At 36.2% G+C, this 21,013-nt stretch overlaps 3 protein-coding genes across 6 annotated transcripts; all 3 read right to left on the bottom strand.

Annotated features, from left to right (window-relative positions):
• Nucleotides 1–549: 549 nt before the first annotated feature.
• Nucleotides 550–6,273, bottom strand: LOC106365599 (molybdenum cofactor sulfurase). 4 transcript variants are annotated; one of them, XM_013805036.3, is made up of 21 exons: nt 6,032–6,273; nt 5,485–5,583; nt 5,169–5,227; nt 4,758–5,076; nt 4,518–4,644; nt 4,091–4,196; nt 3,959–4,004; nt 3,692–3,730; nt 3,466–3,622; nt 3,187–3,289; nt 2,928–3,044; nt 2,685–2,762; nt 2,490–2,591; nt 2,253–2,352; nt 2,060–2,170; nt 1,885–1,949; nt 1,649–1,800; nt 1,338–1,570; nt 1,123–1,256; nt 926–1,036; nt 550–825 (listed from the first exon to the last, which is right to left on the bottom strand). In XM_013805036.3, the coding sequence occupies exons 1-21, from the start codon at nt 6,132–6,134 to the stop codon at nt 727–729; spliced, it is 2,460 nt and encodes an 819-aa protein (XP_013660490.1). In that variant the 5' UTR covers nt 6,135–6,273; the 3' UTR covers nt 550–726. The 4 variants fall into 4 exon arrangements, with proteins under 4 accessions (XP_013660490.1, XP_048614141.1, XP_048614142.1 ...); XM_048758184.1 differs by lacking the exon at nt 3,959–4,004 and adding an exon at nt 3,876–3,939 and having other exon boundaries at nt 2,910–3,044; XM_048758185.1 differs by lacking the exon at nt 3,959–4,004 and adding an exon at nt 3,876–3,939 and having other exon boundaries at nt 1,123–1,253; nt 2,910–3,044.
• Nucleotides 6,274–7,749: 1,476 nt separating this feature from the next.
• On the bottom strand, nt 7,750–8,606 carry LOC106362493. Its single transcript, XM_013802388.2, has 3 exons — nt 8,397–8,606; nt 7,886–8,170; nt 7,750–7,776 (listed from the first exon to the last, which is right to left on the bottom strand). Exons 1-3 carry the CDS (start codon nt 8,604–8,606, stop codon nt 7,750–7,752), a joined length of 522 nt encoding a protein of 173 aa, XP_013657842.2.
• Nucleotides 8,607–16,115: 7,509 nt separating this feature from the next.
• Nucleotides 16,116–19,535, bottom strand: LOC125587509. Its single transcript, XM_048758183.1, has 2 exons — nt 16,937–19,535; nt 16,116–16,655 (listed from the first exon to the last, which is right to left on the bottom strand). Exon 1 carries the CDS (start codon nt 19,010–19,012, stop codon nt 18,086–18,088), a length of 927 nt encoding a protein of 308 aa, XP_048614140.1. The 5' UTR covers nt 19,013–19,535; the 3' UTR covers nt 16,116–16,655; nt 16,937–18,085.
• Nucleotides 19,536–21,013: the final 1,478 nt, after the last annotated feature.

Genomic DNA, 21,013 nt, shown 5'->3' with positions numbered 1-21,013 from the left:
CAAAGCGTCATACCTTTCATAACCTCCGCCAGATTTTCGTCCATCACCAATAAAATTAGGAACTTTTTGCGAAAGATTGGTGAGAGAGGAAGGGAATAGACAGAAGAAGACGGCGGTGCAATTGAGAACCCTAGATAAACACATATTTTCTTTGAAGATCTGCCGTGAAAAAGAATATTTCCTAAAGATTTTCCCTGATTTTCGAAAACTTTTTGGAAATTTTTGAAGTTAATCCATATCGCAGCAAGGATATCCTCCTTCTGAAAGTTTACTCCACTCTGATTGGCTGATACCAAATCACCCTTTGGAGAGAAAAAAACATCATGACCATGATGAACTAATTTAAACTTAGGATGAAGAAATATTAAAAATTTTAAAATAAAAAAAAATATTAAAAAATTTCAAATAAAAAAAATTATTTTGGTCATTTTTTTTTAAGATATTTATGTGATAAAACTTAAAAAAATACTATTTGAAAGAATTGCCCAATATATATATCTTTGAAATAGAGAGAAACACTTAATTTTTATCTACTTACAAATAGTTATATTTTACTCGGAATTTATTTATTTTATTTTTTTTAGAAAGTTGAACATACAATGGGTATACAAATCAAGTAACATATTTTCTGAAATGCATGTTGTCTTCCTGTGGTTTTCTAGTTTTTTTTATGCAATTATTGGTATACACACACACAAACACATGAATGAAGGTTCAAGCTTGAACCTATTCTCTATCTGGATTTACTGCTTCCCCAACTCGAATCCAAGACTCTACTTTTGCATCATGCTCATATCTCAGAAGAGTTCCAAACAAGATCTTTCCCTGAATCCAAATGAAAAGACCATCATTTCGTTACTTCAACAATTATCAAATATTATTATCTTTTTCTTCATGGAGAAAAGATGGATCAAGAATGTTTAACCTTTACTCTCCTATATGAAGCTAATGTTGTCAAGGGCTCGTTGGATTTCTTCACTTGTCCACTTTCGTTACTTATGTTTATCATCTGGCACCGATTACAACCGCCCAACGACTGAGAGAAACACACCACAAAAGAAAACTGTGACCATTTGTACAATATGATCACGAATCAAGTGTTAAACGGGTCCATGGACTTACCGTGAAACTACCGTCTCCTATCTTGAGAGTTCTCCATTTATCTTCTGCGTATGGTTCACCTCCGGCTATAACCAGATTTGGTCTAAACCTATGTGGATTTAGTTTCTCAAGATCTCGGTTGGAATCCTTGCCTTCTGCAACCAAATCAGTTGTATCAAACCAAGAGCGAATAAGGAATAAGACGTAAGATTAAAAAAAGGAGATGATAAACGTACTTGCTTCTAATCTTCTGTTCAGATCAGCAACACTCTCCTCGGAGATCAACAAGAACTGAGCTTCGTTAGCAAAGTTGATATTGCTTTCCAAAACTCTGCACAACCCAGGACTCTTGTTTCTGTTCAGGCACTGTTTGGAAGTTGAGCTAGAGTACTGTAACAATTTGCATTGCCGACCAATGGCACTGGTGAACCAACGATTGATTCTTGATTCCTCGTTATGATTTTCAAGTCTGCACCCAAAGTTCAAACTTGTAGTCAGATTTATCCAATTAAAACAGCTGAAGTAAGAGAGAGGAAGCAATGCATACATGTTGTCATGTGAATCAAACTCATCGCTCCTTGGATTATATGAACTAGACTTGATTTTGATGTACAACTTGTCTTCGCAGCGAGACGATTCTACAACCAATAATCCTTCCTCAAGGTCGATAAGGGTGCTAATAAGAGACATCTCAGGCACCTAGAAGGCATTCCCAACCGAATCAAAATCTTTGCTGACAGATATGTAGATAATAGAGATTCAAGTTAGAAGATGCTCTAGTACCTTCTTTTGGGTAATAAGTTCACCCGTCAGACCCTGAATCATCCATTCCCGATCATGCAACAGGCCTTATTAGTATTTTTCAAACATAAACACACAAGTCAATCACAAACGTCAAAGAGGTCACCAGGCCAACCACTAATATAATTGCAAGAAAATCAATACTGGATTAAGGTACCTGTTCTGCAAAGTGGCCAACGATTTACAGAAAATCCAGCACACGACTTGATTGGATATATGGTAACTGATTTAAGGTAGTAGCCTGGATTGGATTCTTTACTTTCAAGTTCTGTGTGTACCAACAAAAAGTGGGAGCCTTTGATTCAGACACGATAAGTGTGGCTAATACCTTAAAAGATTAAAGCTAATACCTTCACTAGAAAGTTGAGCAAACCTTCCATTGACGGCAATTCCATTCCCAATCTTCGTTGGAGGTGAAACAAATGAACTTACGATAAAATCAATAAATTTCTGTCAACCAAGCATAGACTTCAAATTAGGTAGCAACAGCAGAAGAGTAGAAAATGAGATTTGTTCAAATAAAATTCTACAGCCTCGCACAAATGGAACTGAGGAAAAGCTAAATAAAGGAACCTATATATATATACCTTGGCCTCTTCAAAGGTTGACATATAACCAAACGAAACTCTAACAGCTCCTGTTGGTTTTCCGTTTATCACATCATTGTCATCCCAGCAAACATGCCCAGCCTGGGTTAAAATAAAAGATGTCAGGTTCAAGTCCTGATCTGGTAACTCCAAAGCCAGTAAGAAGAATGATAAGCAAAAAGAGAACAATTGTACCTCAACATTAGACAGTAAATCAGAATGCGACAAGTCGAGATACTTTGCACATGCACCAGGATTGCAGAAGCATCCTGTCTACACCAAAATGAATTCCGCATCAAGTAACTTAATGCAAAGATTACACATTGCCAAAGATATGCAAAACCCTCATCTTACTCAAGTAACTTCTCTTCTGTTTTCAGGTAGGTAGAAGAATTCAAAGAGAGGGAAAAAAAACTGAACTGTGTTTGCAAAATATACCCGTAACTGAATTCCAGATAGAGAAGCAAGCTTTTCCACCTCCAGGTAGCCAAACCAAGAGCCATCAGGTCTCTTCAAGTTGAATGTAACCGTTGGGCCTGATTTATGTGAAGATAACTATAAAAATAAAAATTAGAATGAATCAAATACTATTGCTTTCCTTTTTATTGAAGCATTTTTTTCACCAAATAACTGAAAGCCATAGGATTGATAAATTATGTGAAACGAGAAATCTCTCTTTTATTAAGAAAGCGCTTACGTTCAGATTTTCGCTGCCATACACAACACATACACCAGCTCCGTTTCCATGTCTTAATGCCTGAAGTTTCTTCTTCACGTACATGGAAAGTGATGTTGTGTGCCTGGGAAATAGATACAGAAGACAGCTTTAGCTTTAATACACTAGCAGATGGTTTGGAGGGAACTTTTTAAAGTTCTACAAATTTCAAACAATGATTAGAAACGACCAACTAGATGATCTTCTATAGAGAAGAGAATTTATAGTCAATTTTCAAAGGTAAGCACAAGTTCTACTCACATCCAAATTGCTGAAGTAGTAAGGGACTTGAGTAATCTGAAGCCATGGCGGATGGCTGCTATGCTCAAGAACGAAGCAGAACCATCCTCAAAAAACTCCTCCACCCTTTCTCTCCTTTTAACAAAGTCAATGTCAGCAATTGCAGCAGCAACCGTTCCTGTAAGTATTATGTTCATCAAATGGCATACTAAGTTAACCATTTCACACAACCAAATGAGATGCATACCTCCACTGAAGTAAGTCTTTTTAAGCAATTTGGCAGCATCTGTAGATTAAAGAGAAAAGCATCATGTCAGAAAACCAGTATTTGCAATCTTTGTTTCAGCATACAGTACAAGTAGATCTTGCTCGAGTCTGAAAAGAAAGAACAATAAAATGAAAACAATACGGGGAGATCTTAACAACATAACTGCTTTGTCTGAGTTGTTTCTGAACTACAGTCGCATTTATGAAGACACACATAAGAAGATGAACCTAAGGAACAATTACGCACCATTCCGTACAAGGAGAGCACCAAGCCCAGTAGGATAACCAAACAACTTCATGAGAACAGTGAAAACAAGAAAGTTAAAATCTGAAAACTAAAGATCTAACTCTTTATTATTAGAAAAATTGAAGGAGATACCTTGTAGAATGACAAAACAACAAAATCTGCAGGGAACTCCGATAAATTAGGTGGTTGTGTAGCACAGCCTTTTGCAGCATCAATCAAAACCATCCACCGCTTGCTCCTAATAACAAGGCATAAGCCATGATGCAAGTCAACATAAAAAAAGTAGAAGTATCGGATCGTGCTAAACTAGTTCTTCCAAAGGTTTCCAAGCGCTTTTGGGGATCCTATTATAAGTTGTGTTTAGTCATCAAAATGTGCACGGTTCATTTCTAGATGTCACTACTTCTCTTATTCAAAGGCTGTATATAACTCAAACTCAAGAATCATGTACATGAAATATTCACAATGCACAAGTATTAATACTGACAGACATTCAGTATTACCAATTCAAGCCACAGAGGAAAATAAGAGATGAGGAGAGAGTGTAAGACGCACGTACTTGGCAAAGGGAGTGCCTTCAAGGGTAGCTTCATTATTTTCTTTAATCAAGTTCACCAGATCGAGGTTGAACCTCAAGCCGGTAAAATTGCACTCCGAAGGGAAGGCAAATAGATTACAGGCATCTCCTGTAAATATAAAAAAAAAACGAGATACACAGGATAAGATGAGACACGCTACATCTTGAACAGACTTTATTCAGGATGAAAGAACAAAGAGAAGATTCTACGAGCAAACGGACCTCTTGACTCTTCGTTTTGGAGTTTAGAAGTGTTTCTCGTCTGCACAGCACGAGACTTTACCTTGATAAATGGTCCTGAACTTGCTAGCTGACCGGGCTGGTTAGCTGCCTCTTCAATATCCACTGCACATGCGGAAGCACCTTTACCCAACGCATATTCCCTAATACCAAGTACACTGTTGTGGTTCTCCATGGTATACACAAAATTGCTGTCCTGAGTCCACGGAAATGTCTCCCCGACAATCTTCAGCGCTGCTGTGGCTCCGGACGTGAATACGCAGCTGTAGTCTTCAGGAGATGCATTGAAGTATTCAAGTACCTGACTCCAGTGTGCAATGCAGATACATTACAAAACAAAAATTCTCCAATATTCTATGGAAAACAGCTCAAGAAATGTTAAGAAAGTTGTACCTGACGCCGAGCATCAGCTATAATTTCACTGGTCGCTGAACTGATATCACTTTGACTATCTAAATCACTATTAAGGAAACCCTTTCAGAAACAAAAAAAAAAAGAGAGGAAATTTTACTGTCCATACTAACAAGATCGACAGAGGAAGCTAACATGGTTCTTTCACACTAATAAACATCATAGTTTCACAATCCTTAAGTCACAAACTAATCAAAGAAATGCAAAATCTGAGATTCAGAGCCGACTAGGATCTGCCATCTCATCTAGTAAAACGAAATGTAAAACATCTCTTATGAGGTCCAAAAGATGAGGATACGTGGATTTCCATAAACACTGCTTGTAAAGTCGTTGAATATATTTTCCATCTGCAACTCAGAATACAAAGTAGAACCAGCATGATCCAAATACACAACACCTGAACATACCACAGGAACTTTTAAGCTCAAGCTTCAAAACTCAGAAGTTTAAACAACAAAACTGATAAAGCATAAACATTATACTGGAAGGAGAATTCTTATAGTACCAAAAAAATACATTAACAAAGTTTGATTCATTCTAAACAATATCTGAAATGTTTATATGAGTACTGATTGATCAGTGTAGTAAATCAGCAATGGTTCTAAGTCTCCACGCCCAGATAATAAATATCATTGATTACGTACATAACCTAAGTTCTACTAACTAATGCCGAATTTTCCACCGACCAAACACAAACTCAATTCATTTCGAAACTCTCAAGTAGTTTGTTTAGCTGTTCAATTTCGGAATTTCACCTCAAAAGCTTCGATTTTTCGAAGTTTCTTGAGAAGAACTCATACAAGATTCAAGGAACAGAAGGAAAACGAGAAGATTAATAACAAAACCTTGGTCTAATCTCTTGAACTCAGTCTCGCGGATCTCAGTGATGCTCTTAGGACCATCTGGGTATCCATAATAATCTCCAAACTCCTTTAGAAATTCTTCCATGGCGATAATCTTCGAGATGGAATCTCTCTCTCTCTCTCTCTCTCTTTCGGATGTTTAATCTCAGAAAAATCGTCGACGAAAAAACAACGCCGGTGATTCCCGGCTTTTTTAAAATAAAATATATTTCCTCTTTTGTATTTTTTTTTATGTAATATAGAAAAAAATGGAAATATAGAAAGCAGCTAAAACTAAAACCTGTAAATGGAAAGCCTGTTAACTTGTAGCCCAATACTGAAAGCCCATTTACATTAACTCTTGAATGTTGATTAGACCAGTGGACCAACTAATTACCTACCCATTTACTAACATTTGCTCCAAATCATTTTCCTAACTTTTTGATTGTTTTTCTTTCTTCCAGATTTTTTTTAATTCCTGCCAACGACAATAAAACAAAATCTTCAAATTGAAACATTAATAAAAATGAACATCTATATCACGAAATTATTAAATAAAATATTTATTTGGCCTGTACAATAGTTATAATCGCTTACACCCCAAAGGAAAAAAAAAACCTATAGCCAATTATTTGATTTTTCTCAATTGTTATAATCGTTTTCAAGTATTTTATTTTCTGATGGTATGAGTTATAACAACCGACCAAGAGCACCAACTATTAACTACATGAGTGTGAATGTATATTTAATTTCGTCACCAAACGATCACTTTCTTTTAGTAGTTATTATGATTGATTAGAATCTTTGTCCGCGTTACGCGCGGAATGGGTTTAGTATGTATTATGGGTTTCGGATGTTTTGTTTGTTTATATATGGCTTAGTTTTGATTTATCTTATATATTGGATTATCATGAAACAAATTATTAATCATAAGTAAAATTCATTTGGTTGTGACAGAAATGAACCATGTATTATATGTGCCAAATGTGAGAACACATCACATCACTATTCTAACATAGTAGATATTCATAGATTTATATTTTTGTTTGAAATCAGTGTGCTTTCACTTTGTATTTACAATTGAGTTTTAGATTTTGGTTTGACATTCTTTTTACGATTATAAAATTTGAGTTTTTGGTTTGAATGAGAGCATTGTATTCTCCAAAAAATATAAGAAATATGGTGAATATCAATATTCTGCTATTGTTTAAAAAATAAGAAATATGGTGAATATCAATATCAATATTCTCATATGAAGAATTATATATTAATAAAATTACCGTTGTGGGGATGAAGGCCTTTGAAGATTTCTTTGTATACTATGTTTTTTACCCTCAGCTGGTGCGAATCTTCATATTTGATGATCGTTAGTCCTGCTTTGCTTGTGACACATGATAGAGCCACATAAAGTTGACCATGAACGAAGACTGGTTTATGCAGATATAAGATGACATCTTTTAAACTTTGGCCTTGACTTTTATTGATTGTCATTGCATAGCACAGCCTGATAGGGAATTGTCGCCGTCGTAATGTGAACGGTAGCTTTGTTTCTTCATGCAAAAGGACAATTCTTGGTATTAAGACTTCTTTCCCAATATGCGAGCCAGTGACAATTTCCGCCTTCAGAACGCGGTCGCCTATGCGGGTTAAGATCATACGGGTACCATTGCATAATCCTTTTTTATTTATGTTTCGTAGAAGCATAACCGGGGCACCAACTTTCAGAGTGAGCTTGTGCGAGGGTAATCCTGAGAATTCCAATGAATTGAGATACTCAATAGAGTATAATGTTTCATTATGTTTGGATCGAGTGCCAGATATCTCAAAGCTGTCGGAGCTAAAATAATCTCTTGAAACCCCGTCGGTTTGCGAGATGGTATAGGCGTTGATTTCATCGACGGTTTCATTACGGGGTGTGAGTATAGCCTTATCAGTGTAGGATGTCTGCGGATTAGTCATCTTGCTGATGTCTCCATATGCAGCATCCACAACTTCTTTTAGTGAATCATCACCACTCACACGAATCAGCAATTTATCAACTGATATCATCTGTTCATGGTGGTTGTCACACTCATACCCCGATTCTAGGTGTGGATGACCTTCCCCGACCTGCAGAAGCCAATCGGAGAACTCCTTTTCTTCCTGATTGACTCGCACATTTATTTTTAAAAAGAATTTGTGACAGCTACCTCATAGGTATGAGTGACTTATCGATGCCAAGACAATATCAGCTCTGTTGCCTTGTGGAATCACAAGAAGAATCTGTCTGAAATCACCCCCTAACAAAACTGTCTTACCGCCAAAAGTCTGCTCCTTTGTAGAAGGGTTTTTTTTTTGACATTATGTCTCTCAACATCTTGTCCAGTGCCTCAAAAGCATGCTTATGCGTCATAGGTGCTTCGTCCCAAATTATAAGATCTGTTTTTTCGATTAGATCAGCCACCATTGTTCCATGTTTGATGTTGCAGAGCTTATCTTCACTGAGCTTTAAAGGGATATTGAAGCGTGAATGCGCGGTTCTACCGTTAGGTAGCAATAGTGCGGCTATTCCTGAAGAGGCAACTGGCAAAATAGGCATGGGCATCCGGGTCTTCGGGTCGGGTTCGGGTCGGGTTCGGGTCGGATCCGGATCCTTCGGGTCCTAGCAATTTAGACCCATATAGGTACTTATAACTTTTCGGGTCGGTTCCGAGTCGGGTCTTGTCGGGTCCGGGTCTATAATTTCAATACCCGTAAAATACCCAAAATTTTTGGGTATATTTCGGATCCGGGTCGATTCGGGTATTTAGGACCCGAAATAGACCCGAAGTACCCGAACTGGACCCAAAAACTCTAAAAATACAGAAAGAACCGCAAAAATACCCAAAAATTTATCCAAAATCAGACCCGAAAACCCAAAACATACCCGAATTTTACCCGAATACGCAAATTATATTTTCTAAAAATCTAAAATTTCACCAAAAACCTACAATTATACCCGAAAATTCAAACCTGGAACTTTAAAAAAAATCTGAAATACCAAAAATATACCCAATCACCCAAATATACCTAGTATATACAATTATTTGCGGGTACTTCGGGTACCCGAACAGGTCTCGGGTAGGACCCGGACCCGAACCGAGACCCGCGGGTCAAAAAAAAAAAGACCCAATAGGTACTTAGCATGGACCCGGACCCGGACCCGGACCCGAACCTTTATTTTCGGGTCGGTTCCGGTTCGGGTCTTCGGGTCCGGGTAAAATGTCCAGGCCTAGGCAAAACTATTTGTTTCCTTCAACGAATCCTTGATATAATGGTTTGGTATAGTAATGTTTTCCCTGTGCCTCCTGCGCCATATACAAAGAATAGCTTTCCATCCTTTTTATCAACAGAGTCTAAGACCGCTTCGTAAATCGCACGTTGATCAGGATTAAGTTTGTTGAATTTCATGTCATGTCTTAGAGTTTCCTCAGCAACATCGTAATCCAGTTCTTGGTTCCACAATCTGTTTCCCAGTTCTCTTAGCAAAACATGTTTGATCTTTGGCATCTCTTTAATATCACCTAGTGAGCGCTCATGCAGGCGCATCAACTTTTCCACCTCAATTAACGTGTATTGCTCAAGAGTATCATCATCTAGCTCCAGATTTGAATGATTTAAGATTCTCTGCCTCTTGTAGAGTATGTCCTCACTCATCGATCTTCACGAGTTTTCCCATAGGTTTTTAGGGCTCGAAACGAAACAATTATTTAGAAACGTGACAAACATTTTGCGGAGCTGGTATGGGGTAGCCCATAAAGCACCCTCTGACATACTCTCGAGCCACTCGACATCGTTGTCCAAATATCCGCGTGCGTAGCAAACTGATTTGAAGTCAGGATATTTCACATCGTTGTATGTTTTGAGCTCGTCGTAGCTTCTAGGACCCTTTATCTTATTTATGAGGATCCTTAGATAGTAACGATCACCTGCTGATGGATGAACAACTACAATTCTTCCTATGGCTCTGCCTCTCTTACGCTCAGACCAGACTTTAGTATTATTTTTCCATACGAAATATTCTGGTATTTGCACATACGTTAATGTTCGTGCGAACTCTGGCCTTCTGCATAAAACCATCCATTCAGTGAACATTGTTTTCTCAATACCTGGCTTGCGGATTACACGACCGAGGTTATCAGTTTCTTTAACTGATATATTATGTTCGCCTTCTAAGTGAATGATAAGCTTCTCAACTGATGGTTTTCTCTTGTGTATGTAAAATGCAGATGTCCGCCACATAGACTCACAAGCTGATAGATATCGAGCATCTATGTATTCTTGGATCTCATTTTGGTGTTTGATGACCCTCTCTTTCGATCCGCCAGAGGCTGTTGCGTCAGATGTACTGGCCGTATTTCCTTTCTCAATGACAGCTGTTGCTCTGTCAACACCCTTGGTAATGTATCTGAATAAGTACTTGACCGCACTTGTACGATTACACCATTCAACATTAATATGAGCCTCGTACTTCTTCAGGAGATCGATGTTATAAGGTACGACAAAAGTGTTGTCCAAGGTTGCTCCATTCTTTACCACAGTCGCATTTTCGTTCCGGCGCCGACGATACAATATATATCCCGACAAAAGTGTTGTCATTATACGGCCGAGGAAACTTTTTCGTGCACATATTTTTATCCATACATGGTGACTTCGGATTCATGACACCACATGGACCATGGATCATGTGTTTTGTGACTAAAGCATAAGCCTCTGGATCCTTTTCTTTGTCTGGGAGCTCGGCTGATATGATCGCATCTACTTCATCCGCGCTTGGCGTTCTGGAAGAGTTTCCAAACCACAATAATATATGTGCATGGGGGAGGCCTCTTTTTTGAAACTCTATCCGGTGAACTGCTGCTGTATATGGTTTGAAGAAAATTTCTTTTTGAAATCCTTGAGCAGCTGATCCAACTTCATTTTAAAGACTCGACATTCAATGTCTGGTCTATAATTAGGAGATTCTCCACCATATCTGGCAAGATGCTCTTTAATCTCACTCCAGTTAGGATTGGATGTAATTGTGACAAACAAATCTGGATTACCATATTCGCTGCAAATAGTCATTGCGTCATGGTATTTCTCAACTAAGTACCGAGGGCCACTGGTGAAACTTGGTGGAAGTATAAACCTTTGACCAATAATTTTGGCATCGGTATCGCCTCTTGATACAGCATCAAGGACATTATTGTAGAGTTCTGCCCTCAGGACATCCTGGTTGTTCCTCATCCACCTTAACCGATCCTCCTCGATTGCCTTATAAATGTCAACTATATATTGATGGAGTAGACGACCGCTCTTTATTAAAGTCATTCCTTGGTTAAGACGTGTCTGAATTTGAGCTGCGTAGAATTCGCGTATGGTTAGGAATTGCCTTGTTCTGGAAGTTCCTGTCTGAAGATGTAGTGGGATCTCGGGATGGAAACCATACTCACCATATGGAAACAAAAGAGGGTATTGGAGGCTCATGTATAAAGGGCGATCATCACGTAGCTGCTGCAAAGTGTCAGTTTGGAATTGAACCACAATATCTCGTTCTCCGATTGTTGATGACATATCCCCTACGATAAGACCTGCCACCTCACTCGTACCCGGAAGATCGTATTCTTTCCCTTTCCCCTTATCTGGGACCAATTTAACAACAAATTCTTCTCCAACAGTTTTGTAGTGGTCACGCGCTCGTCGAAAAACCTTAGCCAAACAGTTATTCTCGTCAATCATCTCGATAAGCCTCTCTAATGTTGTGTCATCAAGACTACCTTCTGTTGAAGTTTGACCCATCGCATTTAATCGATTTTTGACTTCGTTATGTGTATCAAATATATACAGCTGGAGATATTCTGGGAGACGACCCTGCCGCGGTATAAGCGAGCCAATTCTATGGTGGGTTTGTCCTTAGATCCGTATAGTATACGGACCAGGCACATGCACCACACTATAATCCATTTTCATACCAATGGATGTGAAAGAGAGGACATAATTATAGACTCGAATAGTATCTCGAAACTTCTTGGACTGAAGAAGTTCTTCTAACAGGGCTGGAGGTTGTCCAATTGGTGAAATCTTGATTTTGCCATGATTACAGCAAATTGTGAATGTTGGTTCACCGGTTCTTGGGTCTGTACCGGTGCTTTCTGAAATCCACATAAGCGTACCACATTTTGTGCATGCTACAATTGGGTTCTCTTCGGGTTTTGATGTCGAACCTTTATCTGAATAAACAATTGTATTTAATTATTAATTCTAATGGATTTAATATATGTAATAATTTTTATAGTTTTCAGATCGTTGACACTTGTTGCTACTTGTATATATATATATTTCATTCCCATAAATTTTAAATAGAATAAATTTTGTAGTTTGACGTTTTATATACTTTTTAACAAATGTAGCAAACATTAATTTTGTAGTGTTGATGTTTATTTTTATCAAAATACATATATGGATGAAAAAACATTAGTGGCTAATGAATATTCTATTTGTTCCACAAAAATAGAATTTTTAGTATTTTCACACATATTAAGAAAACAAATTAAACTACCATGATAAATGTATTGTTTTCTGTAATTTCCAATTTTCAATAACTTTTAACCAATAATAATTAATTAAAGCCAATTAATTTTTTCGAAATTTACAACTTTTCATAGAAAACACAAAAATACATTCTAATGGATTTAATATATGTAATAATTTTGTCATAGTTTTCAGATCGTTGACACTTGTTGATACTTGCATATATCTATTTTTCATTCTCATAAAGTTTAAATAGTATGCACCTTTCTTTGTTGCTCGAGTGCGACGAAAGCCAAAAGATTGTGGTTCAGCATTCAAATCTATGTATATACAATGAATATTTGAACTATAAATGTATTAATCATAATTGGATTTCTTAGATATGATGTTTACCTTGTGACAGTGCAAGATGACCTTTCTCATATTACGTGCGTTCTTTTGCTTGACTATCAAGGTCAAACAAATATTAGTTTAAGAGGATATGATGTAAGAGATAGACATATAAGTATTGTTTTTTACTATAAGTATCGTAACCATCACATCCGCCTGTTCAATAAAAATTTAAAATCAGCTGATTTATGTATAAATATAAACAAAGCCTAGTATTATAAATCGTTCGAACTTACAGCCAAAAAATTTTGGTTTGAATGTTGGCCGATCATTAACCAGATGAACTGGAAATATAAATGATTTAATCATTATCAGGAAAACATTGAAATTTGAAAAAGATCCGAGAATAATAACACACAAAATATATAAATTTGAAAAAATCCGAGAATAATAAAACACCTTTCGGTTTAGTAAGGGATCCACGTGGACGGCCACGTTTCCTTTTATGCGTATGATCGCCTGAAAGATTTACAAATATGTTACTATCAACAACTATCTGTTTTTTTTATGTAAAATTGCTATTACATAGTTGGAGATATGTATATTAATTTTAGTAAAAAGTATAGTACTGTAGAACCATTATATATATTATACACACTAAATTAATAATTTATATAAAAAATAAATTTTGATAGTCCCATTTTTGCTGGTCAAATTATGATATAAATCGATAAATTTTAAAATAACGAACTTCTAGAAATTATATGTAAATATGTTATCACAACAAAATTTATGTTTTATGCAATATATAATTATCATTTTTATTTGTATGTGAATTTTATAAAATTACTTATTTGGGATTTGTCTGGGTCTGTTCGGGTTTGGCTTTATGGAGCTAAAGATTATAGACCCATTCGGGTAATTCTAAATCTTGGTTCGTGTTCGGTTCAAATCCTTACAGTTTTGCTTCGGATTTGAATAACCCCAGTTAAATTATTTTAAAATTTTAATAATCATTATATGCTTTAAATTTTGTTAAAATATATTAAAAATAATATATTACATGTAAATTTTGAATAACATATGTCAAAATATATAAACTGGTTTGATTTGAATATTTGGATAGAAAATCAATAGATATTTCAAATATTTTGGTGTTTTGAATATATTTTATCTATTCAGACAGTTAATTTTGGCTATTTATATAAAATTTTCAAGTAACAATTTAGACAGTTAATTTTGGCTATTTATATAAAATTTTAGGTATATAAACCGATTTCCGATATGATCGGGTACCCGAAATATTTTGGTTTGTGCCAGATTCGGTTTGGGTTCTTTAGATTCCAAGATCTTAACCCCGGATGGAAGCTTAATATATTTTGGTCTAGAATTGGTACTACTTTTTCAGATCGAATACGGTTTGGGTTGTCGAATCCGGAGTTTTTTCCATCCGTTATTATATACATCAAAAACCATAAAAAAAATGCTTTTTATATTAAATTTAAAAATAACAACTATTATTTTTATACCAAAATTGAGTATATTATTTTAAAATTTTTATTTTTTGTATAATAAGAAATGCACGCAGAAAATCATGTGTCCGTAAAAGAGGGTTCCAACAACGATTTTGCGTTTGACCAACTTTTTATCTATGATATTCTTTATGTTGTTAAGGTTTTACATTATCTGAATCGTTAAGACAAAATATAAATAATTAAACTGTAAGTAACTAAACTAATATTATATACACATCAAAATTTATATAGCATTATTTTATTTATTATATGTAGCTGTTGTAATGAGGCTTGCGATTCCAATTATATCATCTTTATATGAAATGAGTTATAATATATTGTAATAACTTTGATTTAGTTTAATCAAGCCGCAATTATATCTAACAAACATTAACAAATCTTCTTGAAATATTTTGAAATCTTATTTTGAAAACAGACTTTGCAAATTTGGTTATTTTATATACCAGGAATATACTTAGCAATTAAAAATTTATATTGTTTTAATGATTTTGAAAATTGCATTGATTATATTAAGAAAATTCGAATTCTGTGATTATTCTAAATGAAATATAAACAGATATTAATTTCTATGTTATTATTAAACTAAACAATCAATTAGAAGTTATTATGACAACACTATTGAATCGCAAAAACATAAAAAATTCTATAGATATATGATCGAGATGACATACTAAACATCTATATTCTTATTGAACATGGCATGAAAGTTCTAAATGATCATAGATTGGTCGTAGAACTAACTTATATTATGGTTTGTTTCCGATTGGATAGGGTTTTATGTTGATCAAAATTTATCTGAGAACAACCCAAAAAATATATATCCCGTTGTTTATGCATAGTCGAACGCAAAGCTAATATACTCACCCGCAGATTGAATGGGTTGGTCGGAGAGTGGAGTAGTCATCACGATTAAGCTTACACAGTCGTCGGAGCTGGCCTGCGAAATGGTCGAGGACGTTCCTGCGTATATGCGTGAAGAATAAGCGGCTCCGGCGGAAGTAAGTTTTGATATTATTTCCGTTCTTTGCTAGGGTATAAAAGATTTTTAATGTTTATACAATGGTTTATACTTCTTTCCTTTTCAGATTAAGAATTTTCTGTAATTACGAGATTTGTTAATCATTTTGCATTCAAATAATAATTATGTGAATTGATACGATTGTGTACTTTTTCATCTCCTTGCGAGATTGTTGTAACGTAGTCAACGTATTTATACAATTAAATGTCTATAGGATTATGTATTCATTAGTCTCTTCCATAACGTATTTAAATCTTGGAATATTATGGGTTGTTCATGGTGCGTTTATATTTTTTTCTTATGTTGTAATTGAAGTGATTGTGTCTGTTGTCATTGTGTGCTTGACAAGTAATTGATTGTTGGGCGATGACTGAGATAGATCAACTGTGTATTGAAAATTGCTCTTGTTAGTTAATTTCCGATTATAAGCTATAAGGTAACATATGGTTCCACTCAGTATTATAATTTAGTTATAAATTGATCATATTTATGTATTGTTCAGAAAATGCTTTAATGGATATGAATTTTATATATATATATTTTTATATGTGTATCTTATTGAATAATAAAATATTTGTTGGTTGGATTGCTGCGTCAACATTAGTGAATCAAAACATACCAAGCAAATATAACAGACAAAGGAAATACAACATACCAAGCAAAGAAAATGTTGTGCTGAAGCAAATCAAACATAGAGAATCAAATTATCCATACCAAGCAAAATAGCATACTGAAGCAAATAAAATATTACGAAGCAGTGGTGATGCAAATATCACAACATTAGGAATATTAGGTGGATGTGTTAGCGTCGACCCTCACGACCACGACCATTTCCTCGTTTTGGCTGTTGCTGAATGTAGTCGTACGCACCAATTGCTCTCAAATAAAGCAAGTAGTCTGGGTCGATGTGTTCACGACCCTGACCCTTTCCTCGTTCTGACTGCGGTTGAGATGAGTCGTACGCACCTATTGCTTTCAAATAACGCAAGTAGTCTGGATCAATGTGTTCTTCTGGTTCCTCAATGCGTGTCAATTGGTAGCGTTTGAGCTCGGCTTTGCTTAGCTTGTATACATTAGTTACTCCCGAGGTTGAGCTTCCTTGAGTGGTTATTGATGTGGCTGGCTGAGCTGTGCTAACCGCTAATTGATCTGGCGGTTGTTGTGACTAGTTGAGCTGTGTTGACTGCTTCTTTGATTCCATCAGAGTTGGTAGCTGTGAAAGTCAACCAAATATAGATCTTTAGAATAAAGATAAAAACGTATTAAGAACATGCAATCCTAGATAATTGACAAACCTATCTGATGAGGTAATTAGGGAAGACTAAACTGATAAATCTATGAGAGCTAGATCTTTGTTTATATCTACAAATTGAAACTACTGGTTATCTTTGAAAAACGTAATGCTTCAAATCTTAGTGGATATATGAGTCTTGAGGTGTATTAGAAAGATCAGAGAGATGGAAGAAAAAGATCAATTGTCTAGATGTCGATTACCTGCTTAAGATAATGCTATAATCTAACTCGTGTTGATTGGAACAGAATTGGGATAGGATTGTGGTGGCTTGATATGGATTATGACATATGAGAGAGACTTGTGGTGGGTTGAGGTAAGAGATGAATGGATTAGCGTAGTGGAATCTATAGGATGACTCCACATATCAAGAAGATGCGGCGTTACTTCCAATGGGTTCGACCAATGGGAGCCAATGGTGAGGATAACCTAGACTACTAATCTAAACCGTTGAATCATTCCAATCCAATGGTATAATTTTTTTTTTTTTTTGAAGTTTCCTTCAATCAAATATGAAATATGGTTCTAATTATGTTATTCAAAAATAATTATAGGGACCGTACATGAAGGATCCAAAATTGCAATATATGGAATCACATATTAAAATAAATTGATACCATAGAAATACTAATTTTGTTTAGATGATATAAATTATAAAAATCTAAAACCAAATTTTTAAATAAAGCAAAAACAAAGCATTCATAGCATTATAAAAAAATAGCTATACTTGATGTAGTTTTAACTATCCAAAAATGAAAAGTGCAGATAATTAAGAATCCTATTGTTTGGAATGAAAGAGTCGTATTTTTCAAAACTCTAAAAAATCAAGTATATTGGGTTGTTTAAAAACAAAAAGAATAGCTTAAGTAATCATAAATAATTTAGGAATATATCAAGTCTCAGCCATGACTTCTTCTTATTCCTCGCATCGAGGGTTTATATGTTGCTCCAAGTACAACTGCTTTGACTGTGTAGAGTTTTGACTCGGGATTTGGCAGCAAACACATACTGTATAGAATCGACCAAAGCCAAGATTCTGCACCTCTTCATACTGCTTCTTTATAACAAAGCCAGGAATCTAGCAACAATATGTTCTCTTTCTAACAACAATAAATTCATCTCAACAATGGTGGAACAAAAAGAGTAGTAATAGAAACAACTGAAAAGATAATCTCATACCAAACAACATTTTCATTTATACAATGACATCATAAAAAAAACGTAACTGTCACTGTGATTACAACCTTCGGAAGAGGATCCAGACACATGTTACTTACCAAAAAGATCATACGTTAGCTACATTCATGAGAGAACGATGGACTTTGCACAAAAAAAAACACTTGGCTATTACACTAACATAGTCTTCTACGTCCCCTCGGACCACTTCCTTCACTCCTTCCACTTTCTGAGCCATAGATGGGGACACCTCTTCCAATAGGTTCTTCATATCCCGGTAAAAGAGGGACTTCTTTTTGAAGCACCAAGAGCTGATAAATCAGATTTGGAAATATCAAGCCTGTCTCCAAATCTGTTACACGGGCCATGTCGATAACTTGTTCGTACACAAGCTGGCCAAAGTCGATTTCTTTGCATTTGGACACAGCATACAGGAGGCGGAGACGCTTTTTCATCATCAAATCAGAATCCGGACCTGGAAGCCAGTTACGCTCACACACACGGTACAGAAGTTGGAAGGGATTGAGCAGAGCATTTAGATTGAATCCCGTCCATCCAAAGCATTGACCCCCGGTGAGGTGTGTGATTGCCTGCTTCAGCACAACATCTTTCCACTGAAAGGAGTGTTCAACAGACGGTGTCATCATCAATTGGTTGATCACCGTCGGGGAGAAACGGTACACAAATCCCCGAATAAGAGCTCCATCCTTGTTGAATGGTTTGTTAGAGATGAAATCTCTCACAACTCTAGGACAGAACGGGTTCACATGCAACACCGTGTAACACCACCCTATGTTATCAATAACCCTAAAGACATCCTCTAAAAGACGATTCCTAGGATCTAGAGAACCTTGAACCACAAAACCACGGAGACAAAGAGAGCGATACCCGATGGTGGCTTCGTGGCTGTGATGACGCCTAGAGTAACCCCCGATTGGCGGGACGGTCCCGGAGAATATGAATCGACTTTCTTGTAGACGTTCATCAAACGACTTGAACGGGGCTCGCGATCGGAATTGGAAGTGTTCTCCATATGCGTGATCAATCTCGATAAACCTCTGAATCCTAGTTCGAACAGAGGAAGAAGGATTTTGATCAGCCATGGCGAGGAGATTGGATTGAAAGGCAGTTGAAATATAGAAGAGGAAGGGTCGAGTTTTCCCTTTTTAAAAAGGAAGAAGAAGCAATTAAATCTTCCCGAGCGGTTCATATATATGTTTAACGTTTGTCATATATTAGCAATGTGTGTCTTTAGTCTATCGGTAGAGTAGCCTTTGCATAAGCTCTTGGCCAGGGTTCGAATCCTGATATCAACATGTGTTCTTATTTTCGGCAAAATTTCCATTTTTGGCTTATATAAAGAGTTAATGTATTTAATCATTCATGGGTGTCTACCTATAATTATAATTATTATGTTTTTGATCGAATGAGTTAAAGAACTTAGTCCTAAGCAATGCCAACTAATCATCTAAAACATATTCTCAAATCACACGGCAAACTTGAGAAATTCTAAACTAATTCTACTATAATTAAATAAAAACCAGATGATCAATCCGGTATAGTAGTTGTAAATTGAATTTGGAATTTGAAATATTTCTGAATTGGTTTGTTATTTACCAATTGTTGTGGTAAATATATATAGATATTATCATTTTTTGGTTTCTATAAAGATTACAAAGATCACATTACATAGTTAGCCGTCATTATATTTTGATCTACACATATTCCAATAAGAAAAAATATTCAAATTCTTAAATTAAATTGATCAAATAAAGCAATTGCAAAATGTAAAATAGACCAAGAAATGAAAACCGGTTACACTTGTCTCATTTTTATTTATTTTTTAAATGTGTTTGCCAAGATTAAAATAACAACATAAACAATTATATGAGAAGTTAATGGAACTGTCCTCGAGATTATAGAGGACAAAGTTCCATGAGAAGCTAATGGTGACATCTGGTTCAGCTACCCGATAAATAGGCTTGCTCTTTGATCCAAAAAACTTGTTGAGGCGGTAAGTACCACCGGCCTTCATGTGACGCAAGTAAGTCTCAATCCTTCCATTAGGGATGAAACCCTGGATAACATTTTCCTGTTACAAAAGAGAAGTAGTTAGAGAAGCTAGCCAAGATAACTTGAGTCGAAACAAAATTTACTTATACATCTAACCCACAAAAATATACTCATGATGATGCTAACAACAACTTAGTTATTAGGGTGCTGGATGTTGTTCAGATATAATAAGACATTTACAGCAAGTATTTGGTTTAAACCGCTGATAAACAAACAATTGCATAAACTATAATTGCAAAAAGATATCGGTTTACCTCTTCATCGATGAGGATCATCTCGAGGCCAATAAGCACCTTCGTCTGAACATTCCAAGCCTCCCAAAAGTGGAACAGACGAAACCGTATCTCGCCGTCATATGGCCCGAACGTCACATCTCTGAAGGTAATCGCCTTCCCAATGATAGCCTTGCCTTTATCGCGGGAAGAGATAGAGGCTTTGTACTTAGCGCCGATGTTGAGGCCGGCAGAAACACCGGTTTTGCCGACTGACTTGCTCGGACCGGAGGAGGCCGCAGAGAGAACTTCTGATTTCACGGAACTGACATCGCCGACTTTTTCATCGCCGGAAGAGACACTGGTTTGATTGACGGGTTTGACCGGAACGGAGGGAAACGTAGCTTCACCGCTCGCTTTCACTAACTCGGAAACATCGGATAACATCATCGCAGAGGGTATACTATAATCGTGAGGAGTGAATAAGATTTGGTGAAGATAAGAGGTGGAGTGCGAGATCTATATAGAACCTCAGATTGGGAAAGCCAAAAGGTTCCATTAATGAGATCAAATAGTGTATAGAAATGGAGAGGGGATTGATTGCTGGGGACGGGATTGATTGCTAGTAAGCCAGAACGGTGAACGCATGAAACGAAGACGACGGAGAAGACGAAGAGAAAGGGGCCGATACTCGATTTTGGACATCGCGTGTCTGACGTGGCGGAGAGTTGTTCTTCTATTGGCCGATTTTTTAATCTGACATGGACACCCTCTCTATAATTATTATGTTTTTGATCGAATGAGTTAAAGAACTTAGTC

This window comes from Brassica napus, chromosome C5 (genome assembly GCF_020379485.1).
Source record: "Brassica napus cultivar Da-Ae chromosome C5, Da-Ae, whole genome shotgun sequence".
NCBI classification, from domain to species: Eukaryota; Viridiplantae; Streptophyta; class Magnoliopsida; order Brassicales; family Brassicaceae; genus Brassica; species Brassica napus.
The sequence above is the reverse complement of the archived record's forward strand: the minus strand, read 5'-3'. Positions and strand labels throughout refer to the sequence as shown.